At 42.4% G+C, this 21,983-nt stretch overlaps 2 protein-coding genes across 3 annotated transcripts in view; both read left to right on the top strand.

The window, feature by feature from the left end:
* The window catches only part of LOC137659695 (leucine zipper transcription factor-like protein 1), a 159,285-nt gene that overhangs the window by 73,538 nt on the left and 63,764 nt on the right, over positions 1-21,983 (top strand). The window lies entirely within an intron of this gene.
* Positions 1-21,983, top strand: part of LOC137660220 (exocyst complex component 3-like) — a 55,504-nt gene that overhangs the window by 32,414 nt on the left and 1,107 nt on the right. For both annotated transcript variants that reach the window (XM_068394936.1, XM_068394937.1), the window contains exons 13-15: positions 4,236-4,405; positions 5,162-5,291; positions 13,445-13,596. In XM_068394936.1, the coding sequence (XP_068251037.1) occupies positions 4,236-4,405; positions 5,162-5,291; positions 13,445-13,596 (452 nt within the window). The remainder of the gene's footprint in view (positions 1-4,235; positions 4,406-5,161; positions 5,292-13,444; positions 13,597-21,983) is intronic.

The following is a 21,983-nucleotide window of genomic DNA, read 5'->3' as shown; positions in this document are numbered from 1 at the left end:
AGGGAGGGGTACAGGATTCCGTTCTGCCGCAGTCCCCCTCTAGCAACTTCTCCCATCAACCTCTCTCCCAACTACAAGGAGAAGGACAAGAGGCTAGCGTTGCAACAAGAGGTGTCGCTCTTGCTACAAAAGGGAGCGGTAGTCATAGTCCGGGACCATCAATCCCCAGGCTTCTACAACCGTCTCTTCCTGGTAGCGAAGAAGACAGGAGGTTGGAGACCGGTGCTGGACGTCAGTGCTCTCAATGCTTTTGTCACCAAGCAGACGTTCACAATGGAGACGACGAAGTCGGTCCTAGCAGCGGTCAGGAAGGAAGACTGGATGGTCTCGTTGGACCTGAAAGACGCGTACTTTCATGTCCCCGTCCATCCAGACTCCCAACCTTTCCTAAGGTTCGTCTTTGGAAAGGTCGTGTACCAGTTCCAAGCCCTGTGCTTTGGCCTAAGCACGGCACCTCTTGTGTTTACCAAACTGATGAGGAATATTGCCAAATTCCTTCACTTGGCAGACATCAGAGCCTCCCTCTATTTGGACGACTGGCTTTTAAGAGCTTCGTCAAGTCGTCGCTGTCTGGAGAATCTCAGATGGACTATGGATCTGACCAAGGAATTGGGTCTCCTGGTCAATATAGAGAAGTCCCAACTCGTCCCATCCCAAACCATTGTCTATCTAGGTATGGAGATTCAGAGTCGAGCTTTTCGGGCTTTTCCGTCGGCCCCCAGGATCAGTCAAGCCCTAGAATGCATCCAGAGCATGCTGAGAAGGAACCGATGTTCAGTCAGGCAGTGGATGAGTCTAACAGGGACACTTTCATCGCTGGCCCAGTTCATCGAGTTAGGGAGACTCCACCTCCGCCCCCTTCAGTATCATCTAGCTGTTCACTGGAGAAAGGACATGACGCTAGAAGCGGTCTCAGTGCCTATATCCGAAGAGATGAGGTCTACACTGACGTGGTGGAAGAACAGCATTCTTCTCAAGGAAGGTCTACCATTGGCTGTTCAGACCCCCGACCACCGTCTCTTCTCGGACGCATCAGACACGGGCTGGGGTGCGACACTGGACGGACAGGAATGCTCGGGCACGTGGAATCAGGAGCAAAGAACACTTCACATCAACTGCAAGGAGCTATTGGCAGTTCATCTGGCCTTGATAAACTTCAAGTCCCTCCATCTAAGCAAGGTGGTGGAGGTGAACTCCGACAACACCACAGCCTTGGCGTACATCTCCAAGCAAGGAGGGACTCATTCGAGGAAGTTGTTCGAGATCGCAAGGGACCTCCTCACTTGGTCAAAAGATCGAAAGATTTCGCTGGTAACGAGGTTCATTCAGGGCGACATGAATGTCATGGCAGATCGCCTCAGCCGGAAGGGTCAGGTCATCCCCACAGAGTGGACCCTTCACAAGAATGTTTGCAGCAGACTATGGGCCCTGTGGGGTCAGCCCACCATAGATCTATTCGCTACCTCGATGACCAAGAGGCTCCCGATGTATTGTTCACCGATTCCAGACCCAGCAGCAGTTCACGTGGATGCCTTTCTTCTGGATTGGTCCCATCTAGACCTGTATGCGTTCCCTCCGTTCAAGATTGTCAACAAGGTACTACAGAAGTTCGCCTCTCACGAAGGGACACGGTTGACGTTGGTTGCTCCCCTCTGGCCCGCGAGAGAATGGTTCACCGAGGTACTGCAATGGCTAGTGGACGTTCCCAGGACTCTTCCTCTAAGAGTGGACCTTCTGCGTCAGCCGCACGTAAAGAAGGTACACCCAAGCCTCCACGCTCTTCGTCTGACTGCCTTCAGACTATCGAAAGACTCTCAAGAGCTAGAGGCTTTTCAAAGGAGGCAGCCAGAGCGATTGCCAGAGCAAGGAGGACATCCACTCTCAAAGTCTACCAGTCAAAATGGGAAGTCTTCCGAAGCTGGTGCAAGGCGAATGCAGTTTCCTCAACCAGTACCTCTGTAACGCAGATAGCTGACTTCCTTTTACACCTAAGGAATGTAAGATCCCTATCAGCTCCTACGATCAAAGGTTACAGAAGCATGTTGGCAGCGGTCTTCCGCCACAGAGGCTTAGATCTTTCCACCAACAAAGATCTACAGGACCTCCTTAAGTCTTTTGAGACCTCAAAGGAGCATCGGTTGGCCACACCAGGCTGGAACCTAGACGTGGTTTTAAGGTTCCTGATGTCAGCAAGGTTCGAACCGCTTCAATCAGCCTCTTTTAAGGATCTCACATTGAAGACTCTTTTCCTCGTTTGCTTAGCAACAGCTAAAAGAGTCAGTGAGATTCACGCCTTCAGCAGGAACATAGGTTTTACATCTGAAACGGCTACATGTTCCTTGCAGCTTGGTTTTTTAGCTAATAACGAGCTTCCTTCTCGTCCTTGGCCCAAGTCGTTCGAGATCCCAAGCCTGTCCAACTTGGTTGGGAACGAACAAGAGAGAGTACTTTGCCCAGTAAGAGCTCTTAAGTACTATTTAAGACGTACAAAGCCATTACGAGGACATTCAGAAGCTTTATGGTGTTCTATCAAGAAACCTGCTTTGCCGATGTCTAAGAACGCAGTTTCTTATTACATCAGGCTTTTGATTAGAGAGGCCCATTCTCATCTGAAGGAAGAAGACCTTGCTTTGCTGAAGGTAAGGACACATGAAGTTAGAGCTGTCGCTACTTCAGTGGCCTTCAAACAGAACCGTTCTCTGCAGAGTGTTATGGATGCAACCTATTGGAGAAGCAAGTCAGTGTTCGCATCATTTTACCTCAAAGATGTCCAGTCTCTTTACGAGAACTGCTACACCCTGGGACCATTCGTAGCAGCGAGTGCAGTAGTAGGTGAGGGCTCAACCACTACATTCCCATAATCCCATGACCTTTTTTAATCTTTCTCTTGAAATGCTTTTTATTGTTGTTTTTTGGGTTGTACGGAAGGCTAAGAAGCCTTCCGCATCCTGGTTGATTTGGCGGGTGGTCAAATTCTTTCTTGAGAAGCGCCTAGATTAGAGGTTGTGATGAGGTCCTTTAGTATGGGTTGCAGCCCTTCATACTTCAGCACCTAGGAGTCGCTCAGCATCCTAAGAGGATCGCTAGGCTCAGTAAGGAAGACGTACTTAAAAAGGCAGAGTAATGGTTCAAGTCGACTTCCTTACCAGGTACTTATTTATTTTATGTTTGTTATTTTGAATAATTGCTAAAATGAAATACGGGATACTTAGCTTCTAATGTTAACATGTATGCTGGTCTCCACCCACCCCCCTGGGTGTGAATCAGCTACATGATCATCGGGTAAGATTAATATTGAAAAATGTTATTTTCCTTAGTAAAATAAATTTTTGAATATACTTACCCGATGATCATGAATTTAAGGACCCTCCCTTCCTCCCCATAGAGAACCAGTGGACCGAGGAGAAAATTGAGTTCTTGTTGACAAGAAGTACCTGAGTACCTACTCGACAGATGGCGCTGTTGTGTACACCCCCACCTGTATAGCGATCGCTGGCGTATCCCGACCTTAGATTTTTCTGTCGGGCAACAGAGTTGACAGCTACATGATCATCGGGTAAGTATATTCAAAAATTTATTTTACTAAGGAAAATAACATTTTTATACTTGTTGCATAAATACATTTCTAATGTATGAGATTTGTGAATTGTTGTTGAGTATATTCCATACTGTTTACTTCACTATGTAATACTTCTAATTAGTAAAAAAAACAATGTAAACTTATGGTAAAAAATATTAATTGAGGTAAGAAGTATTAATTGACTGTTACTTTATGCAATATTACCATTAGAATCCTACAATTATGAGGTAATAATCATATTAAATATTCCCATGTTTTTTATAATACATTCTCATTTGAAAGCAGCATTTTGTTTATTCATCTAAATCCATTCTCATTTTCTAACTTTGTCCTTTCCATTAATAAGAGTATGATGTGTTTAACTTTACTATGTACAGTACATTTGTTTATTTTTTTACAGTAATTAAGTTTTATTCTTTGACAATACTTACAGATATTTTGAATACATTACTGTACGGTCATCTATTACTATTTTTACTTTGTAACATTTGATATAGGATTGTAAAGGATAATTAATACTTTCACAGATTTTTGTTATTAACTGTTTTGTGTACAGTACTTGTTTTTTTTCTTTGGAGTTGTTGCAATCAAGAATAGATCATTCATTGATGTTGTTAAAGGGTCTCTTCCTGCTTTAATTTACAACCTCTTTCAGAGGTTACGAGACTTAATGTGCGACTATTTACTGGAAGAAGCCTTGGTTGACCTGCAGGAGCAGTTTTCAGCATTGCTGACTCCTCGTTGGCTGAATGATACCGAACCCATGGACACCATTTGCCTCACACTGTCTGACTACTTCACTGATTATTCCCATCTTCACCAGAAGTAAGTATGGTAATTATTATTATGCAGTGCTGCAGTTTAATGTGAGCACCAAGTCCTTATTTATAGATTCATAAGCCTTACCTAAAGGATTTTTTCATGAAAGAAAATTTGAGCAGAATGAAATTTGAAATGACAGGATTGATAAGTGAGAAGAGATGTAAGGTAATTGATGAAAAAGAAATTATAGTACAGATAACATTGATGCTAAGGTTGTAGTCATGTGGAGTTGTAACATTTAAAAACATACTTGTGCTATAAGTTAAGTTAAAGCATTACTAGTTCTGCAGTTCAAACCTAGTAATTTTCTAGATAAGTTATATCCTATGCTGGAATAATCCAACATTCTGGCCTAACAATATCTAATCTACAATTATACAGTATTCTATTATTTAATAGTAATGCATAGAATCCCACAAAAATATGTATCTTTCAAGTTTGTACTAAAAAAAGTATACATTTTCATAAAGGAAAACACTGAGAATGCAAGCATTGATGTGCACTATGTCCATAAATGTTCACTTCCCCTATTCAGTGAGGGTATCTCAAGTATCAACTATCTTTGACAATCTGTCTCATGGCAACAGTATTTCAAGTCAGTGTCACTCAGTCTTAAAATTTTCTTTTTCATTAATTCCATTATACCATGTTCCTGTTAATGTAATTTTCTGCTGGCAAGCTATGGTTTATATCAGTAGTGTATTGAATTGGGGTATATCTTCTGAGTAATAGCTCTTAAGATTGCTATTGATTTTTTAGGAACTTTGATCATGTAGTACAGCTATCACTGAATACTGTAGCTGTCCGATACACAACAGCCATTCTTCAGAAAAGGATCGGCCTCAAAACACAGGAAGATAGAAAGGTTGTTGCCGATCGGATCATTAGTGTAAGTGACATTTTTTTTTTGTACTATCTCTATGAACTAGTAACTTTGAATACAATAAATGTAAATGATAGTAGTTTAACCACACCAGTTTCTATTTTTTTACTGGCTCTATAAACTGATAACATGGAACTTAATAAATATAGATGTTAGCAGTTTAACCACAACATTTAGCCAACACACTTGACTTTTTTTCTTTTTTTTTTTCTTTTTCAAAGTACAGTAGTTATATTGCAACAAATAATACATATATTTTCAGGGCTGATTCTCAAGTGTGAAAGCCATGTTTTACTGACCTGTTTTTATGCAATAATTAATTTTAATGTATCAAGGCTATGGCAAATTTATCTTTTTATAAACTTAGTTCTTTTGTTGCCCTTACATATGTGAAAGTTAGTACAATAACCCAATTTTAAACTTGTAAATACCCATAACTAGTCAAATGAATTTTAAAAAATTTGGTTTGCACTGTTGGGAGTAGAGTAGCAACTGTGCTCACTTCATGCTGCAAACTTATTCGAACGTTCACGGGTGCTAACAAGGAAAGGGATCTTTGGTAGTGGTATCACTCGCCCCAGTTTTAATACAGACACCCTTTAGGGGTGAGCGAGCTGGATATATTCCTAGCATTCCATGCAACTTTTTTCTCTGGTATATTTAGCAGTATTTATACCTTTGAAATGGTGCTTTAAGGAACATTTCACTGGGCGACACAGGTTCCTCGCCCAGAAATAGATTTTTCCTTCGTCAAAATCCCTTTTCTCATCTGCAGCACTTTTCATGTTACCTGTGGTTTCTCTTCCTTACCTTGTTCATTACCTGAAGCTTACTCTAGCTTTAGTGTACAGTACTGTATATCTTTCATATTAGGTCTTGAAAGGTTGTTAATGAAATTGATTGGTTTAGTTGAAATTCCTTGTAATTATATGGCGTGATTAGAGTTATAGCTATCAAGTAGACATCAAATGCTGGGAATGTTTAAAAAATGTTATAACTTAAATTTTTAAATATTAAACTTAGCCGGTGAATATATAATAGCTGACGTCTCGGACGGCTCGACAGAAACACAAAAACTCGCGAGCGATCGCCATGAAGGTTGCGGGTGTGCCCACCAGCGCCGACTATCGGCCAGATACCGCATATACATGTAAACAGCTTCAGTTCTTCTCTGTCGGTCTTGTCGACAAGTTGATTCCGCTCGCTGTTAACCTGGAGTTTTTCGTCAATTTGGTGAAGTACTTCTTTTTGGTTGTTTGAGCTTTCGCAGTGACAGGTGTTTTTCTCTTCAATTTAAACTCTTGAACCCTTTTTTGGCTTGTGTTTATTGTTGATGACTTTGGATTTGTTTTTGGATTTTCTTTGACTGTTCAAAATGGCTGACCCTTCTCCTATCCCTGGACCTAAATTTCGCATATGTAACTAGGGATTGTAACAAACGTCTTCCCAAGGCCTCTCTCGACCCACATACCGTATGTTCTAATTGCCGGGGTAAAACCTGCCAATTAGGAGATCGGTGTGATGAGTGCGTGGTCTTGTCGGAATTCGACTGGCTAGAGTTTGATAAGTATTCTCGTAAGTTGGAGAGAGATAGGGTGAGGAGAAGCTCCTCTAGGTCGTTGGAATTTTCCTCCTCCCATGCCCCTGAACCTAATCCTTCCCCTGTAGTAGTTGTTCCTGAACCCTCTACTAGCACTCATGAACCTTCCATGCGGGATATGTTGCTTGCCATTCAAGCTTTGGGCGAGAGAGTTGAGTCCTTAGCATCGGACCGTAATCAACTCATGTCGGATGTGAATTTATTGAAGTGTCAGAGTGCCAAATCAGAAAATCGTGGGGATAAAGTGATAAGTGCGCAAAGTGTTTTTAGGGTTGCGACCGAGGGTTCGTCTGTACGTGCTTGTCGTTCACCTAGTCCGAGACCTCTTTCAGGCTCCCCTGCACCAGGGAGAAGTAATGTCGTAGGACTTAAGGGGACGAGAGGCTTTAACCAACATACAGACGTTCCCTCTTTGGTTTCGGGCGTGTCTCGTCAAGATCGCCCCTACCATAAGACGAGCGAGGCTGTTTTCTCCTCGTCATCCGAAGGCTTCTCGCAAAAGAAACCTTGGCGCAAGGTTTCTAGACCCTTGAAGCGGAAGTCAGTCCCTTCAGGACAGGTCCAGCGTCCTGGCTGTAGCCATTGGGACAGCTCTGACCCTGTGCAGTCGTCGGAAGACTGTTCGCCCATTAAGCGTAAGCGTAACACGGGCTCCGAGAGTCTCAGTAAAGGCAATGTTTTGCCGACACAGTCGTTACCATCGTCTCGGCCCGTCCCGACTCCCGTTGATCCTAAATGGGTTGTCCTGCAGGATATGCAGACTAAGCTTGCCTCCCTTATGGAGGAGTATACCGTTGAACAGGTTCACGATGATCCTCGCCGTTACGCTGATCGAGACTCTGGCCGTCAGCCGCCCAAACGAGCTTTTACTCGTCCTTTTGACGTTATGAAACGTGATGTCGGTAGTTTGTCACGTCAGTCACGTGACTTGGATCCTCACTCGCTGCAGTCCCGTGTTGACTTTCAGCCGCTGCCGCAGCCTCGTGTTGACGTTCAGCCGCTACCACAGTCTCGTGTTGACGTTCAGGACGTTCGCCAACCATCTCAGTTGCCTTGTTTTGACGTTGAGCGTCAAGCACCGCAGTCAAGGGTTGTTTTGACTGCTCAATCTAGGCAGTCAAGGCAGTCTCGACTTGACGTCGAGCGTCCATCAACTCCTGTTGTTGTTGCTGGTCAGTCCTTTCAGCAGCGACATGACGTCGCTTCCTTGACTGCTACTGCTGCTCCTTTGCTCGTGGACTTTGCCTGTCAAGCATTGCCACCGCGGCAGGTCTCTCCTTTGCTTGAGACTCAACAATTGTCGGACGAGGTTCCTTCAGATGAGGATGTTGCTGATCCTCCACCTACTGATATTCCTTTGGGTGTTTTATCAGATGGAGAAGAGCCTAAAGCTGCTCAACCCTCTATGGATTTTAAGAAAATCATGATGATTTTTAAGGATCTTTTCCCAGACCATTTTGTAACTTCTGCTCCTCGTTCGCCTCCGTCAGAGTTTGCGCTAGGCCTAGCTACTTCGAAGCCTTCTTTTACTAAGCTAGTGCTCTCTCGCTCCTCTAAGAGGGCTTTACGTTTGCTAGGCGACTGGTTGGTTACCAGGAGGAGTTTGGGGAAGACGGCCTTTGCTTTCCCTCCTTTTAAACTAGCTTCTAGAGCGAGCGTCTGGTATGACACGGGAGAAGTTCTCGGCTTGGGAGTCCCTGCCTCTGCCCAGGGAGACTTCTCAAGCCTCGTAGACTCTCCCCGTCGCCTGGCCATGAGACGCTCTAAGATTTGTTGGTCCTCCTCGGACCTTGACCATCTCCTTAAAGGGGTTTACAGGGCCTTCGAAGTTTTTAACTTTTTAGATTGGTCTCTAGGAGCATTAAGCAGGAAGATCTCGTTGGCCGACCAGGATGTTTCCGTGCTTATTATGTCCTGCATGGACAAAGCCATTCGTGATGGTTCCAATGAGCTCGCCTCTACCTTTACGGCTGGAGTCCTGAAGAAGAGGGAGACTCTTTGCTCGTTCCTTTCGGCAGGAGTGACCCCCTGTCAAAGGTCGGAGCTTCTCTTTGCCCCCTTATCAGCTGCCTTGTTTCCTCAACAGCTGATCAAGGACATTGCGGCTTCGCTGGTGCAGAAGGATACACACGACCTGATGGCTTCTTCTGCTCGCAAGGGTGCTCCTTCATCGTCTTATGTCGTGAGACCCAAGATCGATACCCCAGCGACTAGGTTTATCCCGCCCTTTCGTGGCAGAGCCCCCAGCAGGGGAGGCCCTCGTGCCAACGGTAAAAGAGGCAAGAGGAGAGGATCCAAGTCCTCCCGTGGCAGAGTCTGACTGCCCACGTCCCCAGACAGCGGTAGGGGCCAGACTGAACAACTTCTGGCAGGCCTGGGAGAAGAAGGGTGCAGACCAAGAGTCTGTGTTGTTGCTCAAGGAGGGGTACAAAATACCTTTTGTACGCAGACCTCCTCTAGTAACAGTTCCTTTAGACCTCTCTCCCAGGTATCGAGAGGAGTCAAGGAGACAAGCTCTACATCAGCAAGTGTCTCTGTTGCTAGAGAAGGGAGCGGTGGTGAAAGTCTCGGACCTTCAATCACCGGGATTTTACAACCGTCTCTTCCTAGTACCAAAGCATACAGGAGGTTGGAGGCCAGTGCTGGACGTCAGTGCGCTCAACGTTTTTGTTTTAAAAACAAAATTTACGATGGAGACCACGAAGTCCGTCCTAGCGGCGGTCGGAGAGGGAGACTGGATGGTCTCTCTCGACCTGCAGGATCCGTACTTCCACATTCCTATACACCCAGATTCTCAACAGTATCTGAGGTTTGTTTACAGGAATGTGGTGTACCAGTTCCGAGCACTGTGCTTCGGCCTCAGCCCTGCTCCTCTCGTGTTTACGAGGCTCATGAGGTATGTGGCAAAATTCCTTCATTTATCGGGAATTTGAGCCTCCCTGTACCTGGACGACTGGCTTCTCAGAGCATCGTCCCACCATCGCTGTCTGCAGGACCTTCAATGGACATTGGGTCTGGCAAAGGAGTTGGGACTGTTGGTGAACTTAGAAAAGTCTCAACTGAATCCCTCCCAGGAGATTTTCTATTTGGGGATGGAGATTTGCAGTCTAGTTTTTCGGGCTTTTCCGTCTGCCACCAGGATAGAGCAAGCCCTGCTCAAAGTCCGCCTCATGCTGAAAAAAGACCGTTGGTCAGTGAGAAGTTGGATGAGCCTCTTAGGGACTCTGTCATCCCTGGAGCAATTTGTCTCACTAGGGAGACTTCACCTTCGCCCTCTCCAGTTCCATCTAGACTCATACTGGAACAAGAGCAAGACTTTGGAAGCTGTGTCAATCCCGATCTCCGAGCCAGTAAAGACGTGCCTGAACTGGTGGGACAGCAACATAAGTTTGCGAGAGGGTCTGTCCCTGGCGGTCAAGAACCCAAACCACGTGTTGTTCTCAGACGCGTCGGATTTGGGTTGGGGAGCGACTCTGGACGGTCTGGAATGTTCGGGTCTTTGGACGTCGGATCAGAAGAGCATGCACATCAACTGCAAGGAGCTGTTAGCGGTTCACTTGGCCTTGACAAGTTTCGAGAGCATTCTTCGAAACAAAGTGGTAGAAGTCAATTCGGACAACACCACAGCCTTGGCGTACATCTCCAAGCAAGGAGGCACTCACTCCCACACACTGTTCGTCATCGCAAGGGACCTCCTCATCTGGTCAAAAAATCGAGGCATCTCCCTGTTGACAAGATTCATCCAGGGGGACTTGAACGTCTTGGCGGTCTGTCTCAGTCGGAGAGGTCAGGTGATCCCCACAGAATGGACCCTCCACAAGGACGTGTGCAAGAGTCTTTGGCTGACTTGGGGTCAACCCACCATAGACCTCTTTGCCACCTCGTTGACCAAAAGGCTCCCGACCTATTGCTCTCCAGTCCCAGATCCAGAGGCAGCCCACATAGATGCGTTTCTACTGGACTGGTCTTACCTGGACGCGTACGCATTCCCTCCGTTCAAGATCATCAACAAGGTACTGCAGAAGTTCGCCTCTCACGAAGGGACAAGGTTGACGTTGGTTGCTCCCCTCTGGCCCGCGAGAGAGTGGTTCACAGAGGTACTTCAATGGCTGGTAGACGTTCCAAGGAGTCTTCCTTTAAGGATGGATCTCTTACGGCAGCCCCACGTAAGGAGTCTTCATCAAAGCCTCCCCGCTCTTCGTCTGACTGCCTTCAGACTATCGAAAGACTCTCAAGAGCTCGAGGTTTTTCGAAGGAGGCAGCCAGAGCGATTGCGAGAGCTAGGAGAGCTTCTACCATCAAGGTCTACCAGTCGAAGTGGGAAGTCTTTAGAGACTGGTGCAAGTCATCATCCATTTCCTCTTCCAGTACCTCTGTAGCCCAAATTGCAGACTTTCTCCTGCATCTGAAAAATGTTCGCTCCCTCTCGGCTCCCACTATTAAGGGCTACAGGAGCATGTTGGCTTCTGTGTTTAGACATAGAGGCTTAGATCTGTCCAATAATAAAGATCTCCAAGATCTCCTTAAGTCCTTCGAGACCTCTAAGGAGCGTCGTATGGCTACTCCTGGATGGAACATAGACGTGGTCCTAAGGTTCCTAATGTCTGACAGGTTTGAGCCATTACATTCAGCCTCCCTGAAGGATCTCACCCTCAAGACGCTTTTCTTAGTGTGCTTGGCTTCGGCTAAAAGGGTCAGTGAGATCCATGCCTTTAGTAAAAACAAAGGCTTTTCTACAGATAAAGCCACATGTTCGCTTCAGCTTGGTTTCTTGGCCAAAAATGAACTGCCTTCTCGTCCTTGGCCTAAGTCATTTGATATACCTTGCCTGTCAGAGATCGTAGGCAACGAACTTGAAAGAGTGCTGTGCCCAGTTAGAGCTCTTAAGTTTTATTTAGCTCGTACCAAATCCTTACGAGGTGGATCTGAGGCCTTGTGGTGTTCAGTTAAGAAGCCCTCATTGCCTATGTCTAAAAATGCTTTATCGTATTTTATTAGATTTTTAATCCGAGAGGCTCATTCTCACTTGAGTGAAAAAGATCGTTGCTTGCTTAAGGTCAAGACGCACGAAGTCAGAGCGATAGCAACTTCCGTGGCCTTTAAGCAAAACAGATCTCTGCGAAGTATTATGGACGCGACCTTTTGGAGGAGCAAGTCGGTGTTCGCTTCATTTTACTTAAAAGACGTCCAGACTCTTTATGAGGACTGCTACACACTGGGTCCATTCGTTGCAGCGAGTGCAGTAGTGGGTGAGGGTTCTACCACTACATTCCCTTAATTCCAATATCCTTTTAATCTTCTCTTGAAATGTTTTTAATCTTGTTTTGGGTTGTACGGAAGGCTAAGAAGCTTTTCGCACCCTTTTTGATTTGGCGGGTGGTCAAATATCGTTTCTTGAGAGCGCCCAGATTAAGGGTTTTGATGAGGTCCTGTTGTATGGGTTGCCGCCCTGGATATAACAGCTCCTGGGAGTCTTTCAGCATTCTGAGAGGATGGCTGGGCTTCATGAGGAAAGCGGACTAACAAGGCAGAGTAATCGTCAGAGTCAGCTTCCTTACCAGGTACCTATATTTATTTGGGTTTTGTTATGATATAACTGTCAAAAACTCTAAGCATATACGCCTTTATTGTATTAATACTGGTCTCTACCTACCACCATGGGTGTGAATCAGCTATTATACATTCACCGGCTAAGTTTAATATTTAAAAATGATATTTTGATTATAAAATAAATTTTTGAATATACTTACCCGGTGAATATATAAATTAAAGGCCCTCCCTTCCTCCCCGATAGAGACCCAGCGGAATGAGAAGAACTGGAGCTGTTTACATGTATATGCTGTATCTGGCCGATAGTCGGCGCTGGTGGGCACACCCGCAACCTTCATGGCGATCGCTCGCGAGTTTTTGTGTTTCTGTCGAGCCGTCCGAGACGTCAGCTATTATATATTCACCGGGTAAGTATATTCAAAAATTTATTTTATAATTAAAATATCATGTTTATGCTTTTAAATATTTTAAATGAAATATATTTTCTTAAATTTTGATAACACTAGTGAACAAATTTTGGCAAATTTTTATTTTTTTTGATACTTGAGGTCAGTTTTATCTTAGCATAGGAGTATCATCAATATAAATATTTTCACTTTTTAACCCTTATCATTTTTGGGGTTAGACATGAAGTGAGTTCTGTCTATTGTCTTTTATCCTCTACAGTACTCTTGTCTTCATGAACTTCTTACAGGTCTTCCTCATACTACTTTCATATTTAATGTTTCGGAACTAACTGTTCTTTACCCCTTCTCACCAAATGTCCAAAGCAAATGTCTTTGAGTGTTTTTTTTTTTTTCCCCCAGCTTCTGGACATCACTTCTCCACCAGTTTATAATTTCAGCTTGCCATTGTACTACAGCCATGCATGCCAGCTGGATATTAGTGTGACATATAAAGGAAACTTTTATTAGCAAATTCTAAATGAATACAACTCCAACATTATAGGATAAGGCAATAAAAAAAAAAAATAAAGGAATTTAGTACCAATTCAGAGTATGCATTTCAGGAGACTGCAAAACTTTCCAATGTATATGAGCAAGTGGCACCTGACCTAGTCAAGTTTGACTCGCCGTGCGAGGTTATGCGAGGATTGGCAGAAGTGATAAAAGTTTCTGATGTCGAATTCTTAGGTCTTGAGCTCCACAGGTTATTGCGCAGGTAAGATATTTATTCTTTTAGTTATCTGAGATGGTTAAGCAATGAAGTCTGACATAGCTGTTCAATTATGTCCCATTTGAGATCTAACATTTTGGAAGAAATTTTTGTTTGTACAGCATTTTCATTTCAAGGTAAAATATTTTTTTCTACATAATGTTCCCCTGTAGGAAAATGCTCTTCAGTGCACATGTCATATTACACTGTAGGTATTACTAAATGGTACTTACTGCATCCCTTTGCCATAACTATAACCACTTTTTAACCTACTACTTCACTTCCATCCCTTTATCATCTTGCTGCAGAACCTATTCTAACTAAAAAGGCTCTAATACCCAAATGTCGTAAATCTATAAAAAAATTGTTTTTTTCAGGAATTTCATATAATGACGGATAAAGTTTTCATTGCCTTAACCCTGGATAGGTACGCTCCTCGGACACCCCTTTAAGGGTATACTCGGACGCGAACGACCCCGACGCCAAAAAAAATTCTTGAAAAATCAGTTTTTGCAGTAACCTCCTTTTTTCTTTTGCCAAAAAAAACTTCAATGAATGCTTAAAACAACTGTAAAGATAAATACTACTCATCTGCAGAAAAACTATTTATTATAAATATTTTAAAAAATTAAGTAGAAAAAAAAAAGACCTGACATAAAAATTCATAAAAAAAAAGTTTATACATATATACACAAATCCTTTTAGGAATTGATTCTTGAATGTTTAGGACACATCTTGATGTATTTTGGATGAAGTCAGACCCATGGAGGTGAAGATCTGAAATGAGAAAAAAAGGGTAACTTTTTTTGGCCAAAAAAATTTGTCCAAATTTCATGAATTTTTTTGGGTACCCAAATGAAATAGGAAGTGGCTAATTTTTTTAGGGAATAAACATATGTTATCCTAAAATAGAAATATGTAAAAAAATCTTCATTATTTTGTAAATTACATTTATATCAGGGGCCATATCTAAAGGTAATTTTTTGAGTACTTAGAAATTTCGTAAAAAAATACATATATTTAATATATAATATGATATTTATGCAGGTAAAAATATACCAAAATATTACAAATTCTATAGGGAACAAGAATATATATAGATAGGGCAGCTTACGCTTCGGATATGTCCACAAAATGGCCGCCAACCACACTGACTCAGACTCCCTAATCTGCCACTTGAAATGTAGGAAGGGTATGTCAATTTCAAGGTGTTATTTACTAATCTAATTATTATTGGATATGCATAAAAATTGTATGGTGGGTTGCTGGATAATTGTCGATTATTTTACGACTATAAAATTAAAATTCTGACCCAAAAAAATTTTTTTGAAGGGAAATAAAATCGAAAAAAAAAATGTAAAACAATATAATATTTTAGCTAAAAAAATTTGATGATATTCAATCAAAAAAAAAGTAAACAAAATTTTCCGACAAATAAACATCTAGAGGAATCATTACTCCGTGATAGTTCCTTAGTACGTAGTAATTTTGAAAGAATTGGGAAAAAACGAAAAAATGGCAATCACCGGAAAATCGAACACATACCTATATATACGCCATATCTGGCTAAAAAAAAGATAGGCATGGGTAGCCAGATCATCTAGAAACACTTTCCAACACTATAAAAATATAAGTTTTGCGACACTACTTGCCAATTCCTTACGGTAACATGACTAAGCAAAAAAATGCAAAACAAATAAAAAGGGGCACTCGCGGAAAAATGGCTAACATTCTAATATACGGCATTTCAGAAAAAAAAAAATTCAGCCACGTGCTAGGCAAACCATCAAGGCACATTTTCCGACAAATAAACATCTAAATGAATAATTACTCTGTGATAGTTCCTTAGTACGTAGTAATTTTGAAAGAAATGGGAAAAAACGAAAAAATGGCAATCACAGGAAAATCGAACACATACCTATATATACGCCATATCTGGTTAAAAAAAGAAGATAGGCATGGGTAGCCAGATCATCTAGAAACACTTTCCAACACTATAAAATTATAAGTTTTGCGACACTACTTGCCAATTCCTTACGGTAACATGACTAAGCAAAAAAATGCAAAACAAATAAAAAGGGGCACTCGTGGAAAAATGGCCATTCTAATATACGGCATTTCAGAAAAAAAAATTTCAGCCACGTGCTAGGCAAACCATCAAGGCACATTTTCCGACAAATAAACATATAAATGAAATATTACTCTGTGATAGTTCCTTAGTACGTAGTAATTTTGAAAGAAATGGGAAAAAACGAAAAAATGGCAATCACAGGAAAATCGAACACATACTTATATATACGCCATATCTGGCTAAAAAAAAAATAGGCATGGGTAGCCAGATCATCTAGAAACACTTTCCAACACTATAAAAATATAAGTTTTGCGACACTACTTGCCAATTCCTTACGGTAACATGACTAAGCAAAAAAATGCAAAACAAATAAAAAGGGGCACTCGCGGAAAAATGCCCAACATTCTAATATACGGCATCTCAGATAAAAAAAAAAAGACATGCACGTGTTAGCCCAACCATCAAGGCACACTTTCTAACACATAAACATGAAAAAAAAATCAATAATATATGGCAATTCCTTACTACGTAGTAAATTTTTACAAATATTGAAAAAAAACAGAAATTGGCAACCGCAGTTAAATACCCAATATACCAATAACTACGTCGTATCTGACAAAAACAAAATCACGTATGGGTAGCCAGATCATCTAGACACACTTTCCAACACTAAAAAAGCAAAAGTTTTACGATACTATTTCGCAATATCTTACGGAAAAATGACTTGGCAAAAAAATGAAAAAAAATGAAAAAGGGACACTCGCGGTAAAATGCCCGACATTCTAATATACGGCATCTCAGATAAAAAAAAAGACATGCACGTGTTAGCCCAACCATCAAGGCACACTTTCTAACACATAAACATGAAAAAAAAAATGAATAATATACGGCAATTCCTTACTACGTAGTAATTTTTACAAATATTGAAAAAAAACAGAAATTGGTAACCGCAGTTAAATACCCAATATACCAATAACTACGTCGTATCTGACAAAAACAAAGTCATGCATGGGTAGCCAGATCATCTAGACACACTTTCCAACACTAAACAAGCAAAAGTTTTACGACCCTATTTGGCAATATCTTACGGAAAAATGACTTGGCAAAAAAATGAAAAAAAATGAAAAAGGGGCACTCGCGGTAAAATGGTCCTCGTGGTGATGAACGACATTTTAACTAAAAAAAAAAATAATGCACATGGTAGCCAAACAATCCACCAAGACTTTCCACAACTGATAACCTATACAAGTTGCACCATTCTACGACAATTTCATAATACAGTACGTAATAACTTTGATAATTATGCAAACTACCTTAGAAGGGTAAACTCGGTCGCGCTCGACCCCGACGCGTCTCAGAAATCGGGGAAGGAGTACAGCTACAGCAATGCACATCTGGACACTACTAGAGCGTGTAGGGGAGACACCTCCTGCAGGTCGATCACCCACAAATTCAGTCACGGGGGTGAGTCACGCGAGAAAAACCTGTTTTTTTTTGACGCTCGGGGTCGCAAACGACCCATCGTACCTATCCAGGGTTAAAGAAACCATGTCAGAGAACAATCTCCATGGACAATTAGTTTCCTGGTTTTCAGCCAATTGAAATTGTTTCAAGTTTTTACACAAAATAAGCATTATTATCATTTCATTTAACCATAATTTTAACTATTGGCAGTGTCATAATAGACAGAGTAATGTAATATATGCAACACATTTTATTTCAATGAATTCTACCTGGAATTTATATGCTAATGTTAATTTGAGTGCAAATTGGTTGAAAAAGAAAACAGTTACTAGGTCAAGATGACTAGCTCTCTTTGCTAAGGGGTGAAGCGTCATTAGATACAATCTACACTGCAGCTCCAAACGCAGGCCCTGCACCCGCGAAAACTGATGATCTTGAGTCTGAATCAGCCCTTTTAAAGGTGTAGGCCCTTAAGCAGGTTAATGGCTTGGTGGAACCCATCAGAGTATGGAGGAATGGAAGAAAAAGTAATATCGAGACGCTTTTTGGTACCCCACATGGGTCAAAACCTGCTGTGGATTTTCTCTTGTCAGAATTGGACAGGATTGTAATTGACATCATAGATACACTTGTCTGGCCGAAGAAACTTGCTTAGTGTGAGCCGTTTGTCCATAATCTTAACCCCCAGCAGTGCTCTCTAGGCAGAGACTACTTTATATCCCAGAGTAATTCTGGCAGTCTACTCTCTTCTCAGCAACAGTAAAGAGGGTACAGCAATGACCAATCTTCAGGGGACATCTTGGCTAGACTGATGGTCAGGAATGGTGGCCTCCTTCTTCCTTTCAGGATCTATTCGAATGCAAGAAGAAGCAGTAGTTGACAGACCTAGTTATGTCTGGAGCAAGGATGGTCGCCCTCCTTGCTCACTAGTGGACCAATGAGGCCATTAAACAGAGATTCTGTAGCTAGAAAAATTGGTCAACAGGAGGCTCGGGCTTTGAGAAAGTCCCCACTTAGCCAATGACCAGCTCTTTTTCCACCTGAAGAAGTGATAGGAATGATGAAAAAGTAGTTCAGCCAGGCTCTCATTTTTTCCATGCCATCACGTTTAATAAGTCTGGAACAGGAGGACTAACTCCAAGGAATAAGGCTACAACTCCCTTGAAGTCAGCTCTTAAGAAGACCTCTGCGGCTCAGAAAGCTAGAGTATCTACACAGTCATCTCTGTCTGTTAGAAGAGCCACAGATTTGGCACAGCACTTTTTGTCCTCATTTTGACCAGCCCAGAATAGGAAGGACAGAAGAGGAGTTAGAACCCGTTAATGAAGGAAATCCTGCCACTGCCATGATCTGGCAATGCCTAGTAAGCCGGTGGGCAAGGCAGCAGTAAAACGTGTCCGAGGACTGGACAGTGGAGGTCCTAAGAAATTGATGCTGCCTCCCAATCAATGGCTCTCATCTTCTCCTCACTCAGACACTGACAATGAATTTTTGTCATACCATCGGAATTCACAGAAAGACCTAATTCTTCAGGCAGAAGTAATACAAAAGGTGATGGAAAAGGGCCACTAAGGTGGTCCTGGACGCATCTCTAATCTTCGACGAATCTAATAGACACAGTGGAAAAGTTGACTGGAAGCTGGAGACTGGTAATTGATCTCTCCTTCTTGAATGAAACTGTTCAAGATGGAGACGTCAAGCACCGTGAGAATGCTATCAGGAAGAACAATTTTATACTCGTATTTTCAGATCTAGGTCCAACACTTGTCTAGAAAATTCCTCCACTTTATCTTGGGGGTGAAATTTCTTTCAATTCAAAAGTTCTATACTTTGGATTGTCAACTGCCCCCCCCCCCCCCCCCCAAGTATTCACTTTTTTACACTTATCTGCTTGGGCGCATGCCAACGGGATTCGGCTACTGATGTACCTGGACAATTGGAAGATGCTCTCATCCTCTCAGAGGTAACTCTTTCAACATCAGGACAAACCTCTCTTAATTTGCCTCAATCTGGGGATCGTTATAAATCTGAAGTCCAGCCTCTCACCTAAGCAGAGGCTGGAATATCTAGTGATGTTAGTGACACGTCAAGGGGAATTCTTTCCATCTGATGATCAGGTCATGAGACTTGGAAGAATAGCAAGCCTTTTTTGAAGCCACCAACACATACCAGCACATCATTGACAGCAGTTACTGGGCCATCTGTCATCATTAGAGAAACTCTTCTCTCACGGCCGTGTACATTATGTCACTTCAGTGGTGTCTGAAGAGACAATGGTCACTAATCAGCATCGCACTCCATTAGCTAGTTCCTGTGGAAGAGGATGTGTGGTCCAATCTAGATTGGTGGCTCAGGGACAAGAATCTCTTGGAGTGTCCACCATTAGAGGTACTTAATTTTTTGAATGCATCAAAAGAAGGTTTGGGCATCCATCTAAAGAACCAATTTGTTGCAGGCCGCTGGTTAAGAGGGACAGAGCCTGCACATCATCCTTCTGGAACTGAAAGCAACTCTCTTGGCACTATACGAGTTATTCCAGCAGGACTTAATAGACCACTTGGTACCTTTTATGAACAATAACACTGCTGTTGTGGCATAAGTTACCAAGAAAGGAGGTACTTTTTCACAGCAACTCTGTGACTTTGCGATACAGGCTCAAAAGTGGCCACTGAACAACGTAGTTAAGCTGTTGGCGAGATTCATTCCCAGCAAAAGAAATGAGATTGCCAACACTAAAGTCAACGAGGACAAGTGATCTAATTCGAGTACGGTACTCTAGTCCTTTAATCCTCAAATGGTGAGTAACTTCTTGACTTTGTGGGGTTCCCCAACGATCAACCATCATCAGACAATATTAGTAAACCCAAAAGTGACTTCCAGCGGAATGGTACCTTGACCTTCTAATGCTTCTGACCGACATTACAAGTGCGTCACCCATTTGGCCCAACTTGTTCTGTCAGCCTCGCAGGCACTTGCACCATAACTCAGTGATGTCCCTATCACTTTTTGGTTGGAGTTTATCTAGTATCTCCTCCAAGTAAAAGGCTTTTAATGAGGCACAGCGCTGATGTATGGATTCCTTATAAAGTCGTTCATGGCAGTCTACTATGCAAAATGGGCTATTTTTTGTGATTAGAGCAGTACAAGGGGTAACTTCTCTCTTTTCATCCTCATGTAACTGATTGCAGGCTTCTTTGTGCTTCTTCTTAGAGAGAAACTCCTCCCAATATTAGCAGTGAAAGGCTTTTGCTCAGCCTTGGGTCAAGTCATCAGACTCAAGAGCTATAGCCCTGTCGTTGTCTTGGGGGTTAAGAATGCTCATGAAGAGCTTTGAGTAGAACTCAAGACCCTCTGCGTGGAATGTGACCAGTATTCTGAGGTCCCTGAAAAGGGTCCCCAACAAATCTTTAAGGCAGGTGTCTTACAAGGACCTAACTTTTAAGAGGGTTCTTCTTATTGGCCCTGGCTTGTATGAAGAGAGGGGGAGAGTTGCAAGGCTTATTGTATCTACTTATTTATTCTGAGGTGTGAAGAAAGGTGTTGCTTCCTTTGTCTCGGAGTTGGTGGCTATTCAGAATCTGACCGTAACTGGTAAGAGAATTAAATATTTCTCCATCTCCTCACTTGGGGAATCAACAAACAATCTGGACGATTTACTTCCTTGCCCTGTGAGGGCAAGAGACGCTACCTGAAGTAGATAGAACCCTTCAGACCATGACTACAGAACCTCTTCATTGGTTCTAGCAGGATCAAAAAGATCCGCTCCTAAAACACTATCTCCTTCTAGCGTAGAAACAATTAACAAGGCACAAAACCAGGCAACAAGTGAGTCATAGGAAATGGCACAGGTTTGTGTCCCCAAGGTGAGAGGAGTAGGTGCCATGTGCCATTAGGAAGAACACGTCAGTGGGTCAAGCCATGAAGCCTCGAGTTTGGAAATGCCAGACGACTTTCACAGCCCACTAGTTCCAGGAATGCACCTACAAGTCACTCGATAAGTATTTTTTTTTAAGGACCTTTGGGAGCAGGTCAGGTGTTGTTGCGTGCCTAGCTCTCTCGCAGATCAAAAGCATCAATCATCTAAATAGAGGCTGTGATGTCTGTATAGGATGAAGGTAAAATATCTGGAAATTTCTTCTTTTTGACTTTTTCCTTTGAGTGCAGTGTTTGAACCAAGTCAGTGAATTGGACCTTGATGCTGGTAAACTTCGATAGAGAGTTACTATTCTATTTTAGGTTTAAGGTATTAGTGTTTTTCTTCATCTTCCTTTCAAGGGGGAGGATGGATTATAAGGTAAAGCCATCAGGTTATTTATTATTTTAGCCTTACGTCTGTGACAGAAAGCTAGCCCTATCACTTGATTTTCTGGTCTTAGGAGGTGGATTGGAATTGCTTCTCCTAGGAACCAAGTGTATGATATCCCGGGATTTTAAACAAGTCTGTTTGGTTACAGGGAATCCTCCCACCATTGCCTACACATACACAGAATAGTCTGGCCTATTCTTTACACATTCTCCCGTTTCCTCAAACACCTGACAACACCGAGATTACCAAACAATTCCTCTTTGCTCAAGGGGTTAAGTACTGCACTATAGTTCCACTGTCTTAGGGTAGAGTTCTCTTGCTTTAGGGTACAATAAGGCACACAATCCTATATTATTTCTCTTTAGTTTTGTATTTTACATTTAGTTCATATATATATGAAAGACATTTTAATATTGTTACTGTTCTTAAAATATTTTTTGAATTGCTCATTGCTTTTTAGTTTATTTCCTTTCCTCAGGGGGCTAGTTTTCCTTGTTGAAGCCCTTGGGTTTATAGCATCCTGCTTCTCAAACTAGGGTTGTAGCTTAGTTA

This window comes from Palaemon carinicauda, chromosome 20 (genome assembly GCF_036898095.1).
Source record: "Palaemon carinicauda isolate YSFRI2023 chromosome 20, ASM3689809v2, whole genome shotgun sequence".
In the NCBI taxonomy this organism is placed as follows: domain Eukaryota; kingdom Metazoa; phylum Arthropoda; class Malacostraca; order Decapoda; family Palaemonidae; genus Palaemon; species Palaemon carinicauda.
Note: the sequence above shows the minus strand (reverse complement) of the source record. Positions and strands in the feature narration are given on the sequence as shown.